This window comes from Dasypus novemcinctus, chromosome 12, assembly GCF_030445035.2.
Source record: "Dasypus novemcinctus isolate mDasNov1 chromosome 12, mDasNov1.1.hap2, whole genome shotgun sequence".
NCBI lineage: Eukaryota > Metazoa > Chordata > Mammalia > Cingulata > Dasypodidae > Dasypus > Dasypus novemcinctus.
The window spans coordinates 97,488,854-97,497,628 of NC_080684.1; the positions used below are offsets into that span (position 1 = coordinate 97,488,854).

Sequence of the window (8,775 nt, forward strand, 5' to 3'; positions counted from 1 at the left end):
TTTAAAAAAAGAAAAGAAAAGAAAGAAAGGAAAAGCAAAAACCACAGACGCTGCCACAGAAAGGCTCCGTAAAGGCGGGTTCTTTTATTTGCTCTGAAACTTGGGGAAGGAAAGTGGGACCAGAGGGGCAGGAACTGGGAGTGGGGGAGTGGGGGAGTGGGGACTGCCGCTCCTGGCGTGACTCAGGGGGACGTGGGTGGGGTGCTGGCTGGGGCTTTTCTTCTGGCAGGTGCTGCCCACTCAGTCAAACTTCAGGGAGGTGATGCTGAAGCCATCCGACACACCCAGGTAGGACACCTGGGAGAGGCCCAGCCTGTTAGGGAAGCTGATCTGGTGCAAGTCTGGCAGCGTCACCTTGAATCCGTCACTGTCAAAGGTCATTATGACCTGCAGAGAGAAGGAGGGTGGCAGCGAGGCTGGGCTCTCCTTGGCATCCTCCCTAGCCCCTTCCCCTTTGACCTCACCGTGATCTCTGACCCTCGGGCAAAGCGCAGATGATCTACCACAACCTCCTTCCCCCATCCGCCGTCAAACGAGTTGAGGACAATGACGGACTGGTCGTAGCGAGGGTTGAAGTGCAGGCCCAGCTTCTCGGGCCCTTCACCCAGATTAATCGCAAAGCTGCAGGGGGAGGGAAATAGGTGAGGGTCAGGGGCCACCGTTGCATAGAACGGCCTGTAGGCAGGGAGTCGTGGCTGGAAGAGTCAGTAAAGACAAGTGGTCTTAATCAAGGTCTCTGCCCTAAAACAAGGTGGTGATCCCCCGAGACATTCATAATGAAAGGCTGACAGGGGTCAGTCCCCAGAAATGCTGAACTCCCTCAGCTCCTTGGCGCCCCCTGGAGGCGGAGCTCTGCCTCTGCTGGGCTCTAGGGCAGGGGCCGAACACCATCGGTCAGCGCCCCCTGGAGGTCGGCCCTGGCTTAACATGCATGAAGAGATGGACATCAGGGCTGGTCAGTCTTTCCAGGTTGGGGTTTGCGAAGGAGGCCCCCGATCCACTGGGCGCCGGGCAGAGCTACAGGAACTTATCCTGCCCCTACAGTGGCTACTGGGGCCAAGGAACGGAGACGTGGCACAGAGTGAATCGTGAGGGCCCCAAACCCAGGCACAGAAGTGAAGGCACGTCCTACTGTGAGAGGAGCCAGCAGGGGTGTGGGGTGACAGGCTGCCAGGATGTGGAAAAGCCCGCTTGGCCCGAAGTCTGGGCACCGAGGCTGCCTCCTGCCCCCACCTGCTCCCCTTCCCCCAACTCACCGATCAACATCTTTGGCAATTTTGCCCTTGATCATCAGGGTGGTCCCCAACTTCATGGCCATATTCGCAGCCTCACATGTCTCCTGGACAGTTAGGGCAGAGAGAGACGTTGTACTTGAGGCCCCCAGAAGACCAATCCCACGTGGGCCTGGGCCCTTCAGCACATGAAGCAGCTCCTGTCTCACCGTCCCCCTGCCCAGGTGGGATCCCGAGCCCGGGAAATGCCCCCCACACCTGCTGGGGAGAGAACGTCCAGAGCTCCAACCAAGGCTTCCCGCACCCCTGTCCTGCCCTAACTGCTTTGCTCCCAGCCACCCCACAGGCTGCATCTGGGGGCTCACTGTCCATTTGCTCTCCTATTTCTGCAGGACGGGGTGGGGACTGGCTTTCTATGGAGCGGGAGCTTCCCAGGGCTGCGCTGGGGCCAAGGGAGGGTCTCCACACAGGGCTGCAGAGCCCCTTCCCCACTTGGAGAAAAGGCCCATTTTTGACATCTGCAGTTGGAGCCTGAACACTGATGATATAGACTAGGCACCAAAGATTTAGAGTAATTAGAGGCAGAACTTTTCCTTGTTTTAGGAAGTCCCAGGGAGGAACCAGGACCTGGTACATGGAAGCAGGTGCTCAAATACTGAGCTTCGACTGCTCCCCAATGAGAGTTAGTTTTTTCATTTGTTCTTTTCGATTGTTTGGTTTAAGAGGTACCAGGGATGAACCCAGGACCCCCTAAATGGAAGCACATGGTCAACCCCTGAGCTACATCCTTCCCTGCAGACCATTTTTAAAGTGTGGGGTATCTGTTCAGTGACCAGCCCTGTTCTCTGAGGAGCATAACCTGAGAGCCCTGAAGCAGCTCCCTGGACAGGGGCTCCTCCCAGTGCTTCAAGGACAGTGGCCGCAGGAGGATGACCCCCGCCCCCCGAAAGCCACCACCTTCCCAGGAAGGAGGACTGGGAGCTGCTCCTTGGCACAGGGGTAGGACGGCAGGATGTTGACCGACTCCCCCAGAGGCAACAATTGTGAGAAGGACAGAAAGAGGAGATGGTGGCAGGTGAGACAGGTGCCTGAGAGGAGGGCTCTGGAGCTCAGGACTTCACATTTGGGGTCAGGACTCTTCGCTGGAAGTGGGAGACTGCTCTGTGCCCTGTGGGATCTTCACGGCACCACTGGCCTCTACCCACTCGGTGCCAGCAGCCACCCCCTCACCAGGCTGTGCCAACCAAATCCTCGCTCCAGCAGTGCCAGGTGTCCCCTGGGCTAAAATCTTCGAAGGGTGATTTATTGCCTTAGAGCAAGTGGGATTGGGAGGCTGGAGGCGCAGCTCTCAGATCCTAGAGAAATCGCCAGGTCTCAGTGCTGGGAGGGGCAGCCTGGATTAAACTCTCCGTCAGTCTCTTACTGCCAGACAAGGAACTGCACCGCCTGGAGATGCGGTTACCCAGTAAGGGTGATGACGGACCTTCCAAAGGGGCAGACATGACCGGAGGGACAAAAAGCAGTGGCCTGTGCCTGCCACAGGGCATTGCCTGCCCCGCCTAAGGCCCAGTGGCCTGGAAAGACCAATCTTCCATCTAATCCCAGTGCTTTGGCTGCCCCGAGCCCCTTCCAAAGAAAATCTGGGTGGGGGTGGGAGAGCGAGAACTGGGGTGCCTCCTGGGGTTGCCTGTCTGAGAATGATGTTCCGAGCCCCCAGGATGGATGGGGCTGCTGCAGGTGCGTCTGCACAAATAGGGTGTCAGAGCCTTTGGAGGGTGCAGGCCGGGCATCCTCTTTCTACTCAACAGAGACTGCGGCATGGGGTGGGGCAGGCAGAGCTGGGGGGGTGGAAATGCACGGAGCTGTGGGCTGGGCTGGGTGCAGACAGTGGGGTCGACTGCCAGCTCTGCCATGACTGGCTGGGTGACCCGGGGTTACCCCTGCCCCTTTCTGGGTCTCACTCACCATCTGTGATAGAAGGGATTTGGGCTGGGTGGTCTCTGGAGAAGGAGGAAGAGTGGAACGCAAAGGGGACAGGTGGGTGAAGAGGGGAAAGGAGAAGGTCCCTGGATCCCAAGGTCCTCCTTGGGGGGTGAGGGGGCATCACCTCATTCACACATGGCCCACTTGAGTCTAAGCCTCAGGGTGGCACTGATGAGCCCATGCCACAGATGGGAATCTGAGGTCCAGAGGGGGCCTGTGACTTGCCCAAGGCCACACAGCAAGTGCTGGTAGGGCCTGGTTTGAAATCAAAAAACCAGGAGCCTCCAAGACCATCCACTCAGCCCCTGCAGTGCAGATTCTCACTTGGGCTATTCCACCCCTAGCATCAGTGTCTGCCTTTTTAAAAGCTCAGTAGACTTCAGTTTTTAGGATCCTGACGTCATGATTCTTACTGGTGAGGAAAGTGAGGCTGGAGAGGGAAAGAGACGGGCTGAGCCTCCGGGCGCAGGCGAGAGACCCCCGAAGCTAAAGGGCCATGGAGGTGACAGGTCCCGCGTCCTTGCTGTACAGTCGGGGAATCCAGGGCCCCAAGAGGAGCAGCGATGCTCTCCCCCAAAGCCTCCCACCCCCTGACCCGGGCGAGGGCGTGGATGAGGGGAGGGAGGTGGGCAGGGGGGCCGGGGACCTCACCGACATGGCAGCGGCTCCTGGGGCAGCGTCCTCGGTCCTGCAGGCCAGTGCTCGGGTGTCACTTCAAGTCCAGCTTGTATCTTAGACCGTTATCTATTACCTCACCCAAGGCGGAGCTGCACCTGTCATAAAAGGCCCAGTGGGGAGCCTTATCTGCAGTTCCTTTTTTTTTTTTTTTGTGGTTCCATCATCTGAACTTACTTTATTGATACTCATTGGTGAATAAAATTTTATTGTGGATTTCCAATGCATTGCAACACACTTTCTGTGGTGGCTGCACAATGTTTATTATTTATTTGTTTACTATTCTAAATACTGCAGTCTCCAAACTGCAGATGCGCTCACCGGCACGTCCACTGTGGCGCTGGGTGGCCTCTCCTTTGGAATTCACCAAGTGGTCCGCTCAGCCCGCGCTTTGCTCATTCCCTGCTCTCCTACCTGCCCCTCGAAAACACACTCAAATGGAACATGGACGTGACCAGCGAGCGCGCACACAGCAGCGAGGAGCGCCCAGAACGGCGCTGACCTGCACCCTCGGGTCAGGGAATCAGCAGCCCGAGACCCTGGAGATGCGGGTACCCAATGAGGGTGATGACGGGACCTTCCAAAGGGGCAGACATGACCGGAGGGTCGGCAAGCAGTGGCCTGTGCCTGCCACAGAGCAGGGCCTGCCCCACCTAAGGCCGGGTGGCCTAGGAAGGCCAGTCTCCGGTCTCCCCCCAGGGCTTTGCCTGCCCCTCCCACCAAGCCCCTCCCTCCGCAATAATTTCTACCTGAGGGTGGGAGAGGGAAACTAGAACTGGCTGTCTCCAGGGGTTGCCTGGCTGTGATAGATGCTCCTGAGAGCCCAGAATGGGAGTGGGGATGTGCAGGTGCCTCTGTGCAAATGGGTGTCAGCTCCTTTGGAGGGTGCAGGCCTGGCATCCTCTTTACACTCAACAAATAGAGACTGCGGCCTGGGGTGGGGGAGTCGGGCCTGGATGGGGTGGGTGGAAGCTCACGGACCTGTGGGCTGGGCTGGGGGACTTGGGGTTTCCCCTGCCCCTTTCTGGGTCTCACTCACCATCTGTGATAGAAGGGATGTGGGTGGGTGGTCTCTGGAGAAGGAGGAAGAGTGGGAAGCAAAGGGGATGGGTGGGTGAGGACGGGAAAGGAAAAGTCCCTGGACCCCAAGGTCCTCCATGGGGGGTGAGGGGGCATCACCCCATTCACACATGACCCTCTCAAGTCTAAGCATCTCAGGGTAGCACTGATGATCCCATTCCACTGATGGGAATCTGAGGTCCAGCGGGGGCTGTAACTTACCCAAGGCCACACAGCAAGTTCTGGCAGGGCCTGGGTTAGAATCAAAGAACCAGGACCCTCCAAGAGAATTCACTCCGCCCCCTGCAGTGTAAATTGTCACCTTGGGCTATTCCACCCCTAGCATCAATGTCTGCCTTTTCAAAGCTCAGTAGACTAGTTATTGGTATCATAATGTCATTATTCTTTGTGATGAGAAAAGAGAGACTGGAGAGGGAAAGAGACAGGCTCAGGCTCGGGGCGCAGGTGGGCGGCAGGGGAGGGGAGAACCCCGAAGCTGAAGGGCCATGGAGGTGACGGGTGCCTCATCCTTGCTGTACAGTCGGGGAATCTAGGGCCCCAAGAGAAGCAGCGATGCTCTCCCCCAAAGCCTCCCACGCCGTGACCCGGGCCAGGGCATGGATGAGGGGAGGGGGGTGGGCATTGGGGGGCCAAGGACCTCACCGACATGGCAGCGGCTCCTGGTGGCCAGTGCTCGCGGTGCTGCCCTGGGGGCCATTGTCTATTACCTCGCCCAGGGCTGGGCTAATGGGCAGCCAGGCTGGAACACACCTGGGATAAGAGAGAGGCCCAGCTGGGAGCCTCATCTGCAGTACCAGGGAACAGCCCTGGCCCAGGTGCCTGGAAGCAGCCTCTGCCCCATACACCCGCAGGACAGGTGACACTCTGGTGAAAAGCGAGAGCCAAGATGAGGGGAGGGCTCTCTGAGGAGGCTTGGAGAATAAACTGTGACATGTGTCCTGTCCGAAGCCCCCACCTGGCAATCCTATGGCTTTGTGCCTCAGTTTCCTCCGTATCGTGAGGACGCCCTGAGCATGAAAGTGCATGAAAAGCAAAAACCACAGATCCTGCCACAGAAAGGCTCCGTAAAGGCGGGTTCATTTATTTGCTCTGAAACCTGGAGAAGGAAAATGGAACCAGAGGGGCAGGAACTGGGAGTGGGGGAGTGGGGGCTGCCGGTCCTGGCATGACTCAGGAGGACATGGGTGGGGTTCTGGCTGGTCCCTTTCTTCTGGCAGGTGCTGCCCACTCAGTCAAACTTCAGGGAGGAGATGCTGACCCCCCTCCACGCTCAGGAAGGGCAGCTGGCAGAGCCCCAGCCTGTTGGGGAAGCTGAACTGATACCCATCTGGAAGCGTCACCTTGAATCCGTCACTCTCAAAGGCCACAGTGAGCTGCAGAGGCAAGGAGGTTGTCAGGGAGGCTGGGGTCCCCTTCACATGCCCCCGGCCCCCTGCCCCTTTGACCTCACTGTGAATTCTGACCCTGGGCGAAGGGGCATGTGTTTCTCCACATTCTCAGGCCCCCACGTGCCATCCCATGAGGTGCAGACAATGGAGGACTCGTCCAAGTGAGGGCTCAAGGTCAGGCCCAGCTTGTCCCGCCCCCGGCCCAGATTAATCGCAAACCTGCAGGAGGAGGGTAATAGGTGAGGGTCAGGGGCCACAGCCGTGTAGAACAGCCTGGGGCAGGGTGTCTTGGCTGGAAGAGCCACTAAAGATAAGTTGTCTAACACAGGTCCCTGCGCTAAAACAAGGGGGGTGATCCCCCAAGACATTCACAGTGAAAAGTTGATACAGATCAGTCCCCAGAAATGCTGAAATCCCTCAGCTCACAGGCGCCCCCTGGAGGCGGAGCTCTGCCTCTGCTGGGCTCTAGGGCACGGGGGCGGACACCATCGGTCAGCGCCCCCTGAAGGTCGGCCCTGGTTTAACGTGCATGAACATGTGGACATCGGGTCTGGTCATTCTTTCCAGGTTGGGGCTTCCAGGGGAGGCCCCGATCCACTGGGAACTGGGCAGAGCTCCAGGAGCTTCTCCTGCCCCTACAGTGGCTGCTGGGGCCAAGGAACAGAGACGTGGCACAGTGTGAATTCTGAGGGCCCCAATCCCAGGTGCAGATGTGAAAGCACGTCCTACCGCAAGAAGAGCCAGCAGGGGTGTGGGGTGACAGGCTGCCAGGATGTGGAAAAGGCCGCTTGGCCCAAGGTCGGAGCACTGAGGCTGCCTCCTGCCCCCACCTGCTCCCTTCCCCCCAACTCACCGATCAGCATCTTTGGCAATTTTGCCCTTGATCTTCAGGGATGTCCCGAAAATGCGGGGCATATTTGTAACTTCAAATATCTCCTGAGCAATTAGGGCAGAGAGAGACGTTTCACTTGAGCCCCCTCAGAAGACCAATCCCACGTGGGCCTGGGCCCTTCAGCACATGAAGCAGCTCCTGTCTCATGTCCTCCTGCCCAGTGGGGTCCCAAGCACGGGAAGTGCCCCCCACACCTGCTGGGGAGGGAACGTCCAAAGCGCTCCAAGCAAGGCCTCCCCGCACCCCTGTCCTGCCCTAAGTGCTTCACTCCCAGCCACCCCACAGGCTGCATCTGGGGGCTCAGTGCGGAAGACTCAGTTTACCCATCCAGAAATGGGTAGACTGCAGCCTGCCGGCCTCACAGGTGCCCTGAACAGATCCCCAGAAGCAAGTTTGATTAGTTTGGAACCAAACTGTACCAGCAGAAAACAGACTGGACAAAAAAACCTACAAATGCCAGAAGTCACGTGTCTGAACATGTCCCCGATATTACTTGCCAATCCTCACTTCCCTCGTCCTCCCACTGGCTCACTTCATCTAGTCATCCAAAAACAGTGGCCAAGCCCCTGCTGTGGGACGTTTGGAGACACTGAGGCTGGGAGCAGCCTCCCTCAAGCCGGTGGGGACGACTCGAGATACTGTTGGCAAAGCCCCAAGCAGAGGGCCAGCAGGACTGACGGCCACTGCGGGCGGCCTCACCATGATCCCTTGTCACTGTGCATTTGCTCCCCTGTTTCCTCAGGACTGCGCGGGGACTGGCTTTCTATGGAGCGGGAGCTTCCCAGGGCTGCGCTGGGGCCAAGGGAGGGTCTCCACGCAGGGGCTGCAGAGCCCCTTCCCCACTTGGAGAAAAGGCCCATTTTTCACATCTGCAACTGGAGGCTGAGCCGTGATGATGTGGACCAGGCACCAAAGATGTAGAGTAATTAGAGGCAGAACTTTTTCTTGTTTTAGGAGGTCCCTGTGATAGAACCCAGGACGTGGTACATGGAAACAGGCTCTCAAATATTGAGCTACATCTACTCCCCAATGAGAGTTGTTGTTGTTTTTTTTTAAATTTTTTTATTTAATTCATTTTTTTTAAAAAACATTACATTCAAAAACATGAGGTCCCATTCAACCCCACCACCCCCACACCCCACTCCCCCCACAGCAACACTCTCTCCCGTCATCATGACACATCCATTGCACCTGGTAAGTACATCTCTGAGCATCACTGCACCCCATAGTCAATGGTCCACATCATAGCCCACACTCTCCCATGTTCCATCCAGTGGGCCCTAGGGGGATCTACAATGTCCTGTAGTTGTCCATGAAGCACCACCCAGGACAACTCCAAGTCCCGAAAACTCCTCCCCATCTCATCTCTTCCTCCCATTCCCTGCACCCAGCAGCCACCATGGCCACCCTTCCCACACCAATGCCACATTTTCTCTGTAGACATTGGATTGGTTGTGTCCATTGCACATCTATGTCAAGTAGGGGCTTAGATTCCACATGGATACTGGATACAATTCTCCTGCTT

The 8,775-nt window shown here is 57.5% G+C and overlaps 2 protein-coding genes across 2 annotated transcripts; both read right to left on the bottom strand.

Moving 5' to 3' along the window:
- Positions 1-64: 64 nt before the first annotated feature.
- Positions 65-3,948, bottom strand: LOC101433673 (galectin-2-like). The gene is made up of 4 exons (XM_004451610.3): positions 3,867-3,948; positions 1,257-1,339; positions 465-621; positions 65-387 (listed from the first exon to the last, which is right to left on the bottom strand). Exons 1-4 carry the CDS (start codon positions 3,870-3,872, stop codon positions 241-243), a joined length of 393 nt encoding a protein of 130 aa, XP_004451667.1. The 5' UTR covers positions 3,873-3,948; the 3' UTR covers positions 65-240.
- Positions 3,949-4,405: 457 nt separating this feature from the next.
- LOC101440951 (galectin-2-like) lies at positions 4,406-7,273 on the bottom strand. Its single transcript, XM_004451622.1, has 4 exons — positions 7,212-7,273; positions 6,421-6,577; positions 6,229-6,343; positions 4,406-4,467 (listed from the first exon to the last, which is right to left on the bottom strand). The coding sequence occupies exons 1-4, from the start codon at positions 7,271-7,273 to the stop codon at positions 4,406-4,408; spliced, it is 396 nt and encodes a 131-aa protein (XP_004451679.1).
- Between the last annotated feature and the right edge of the window lie 1,502 nt (positions 7,274-8,775).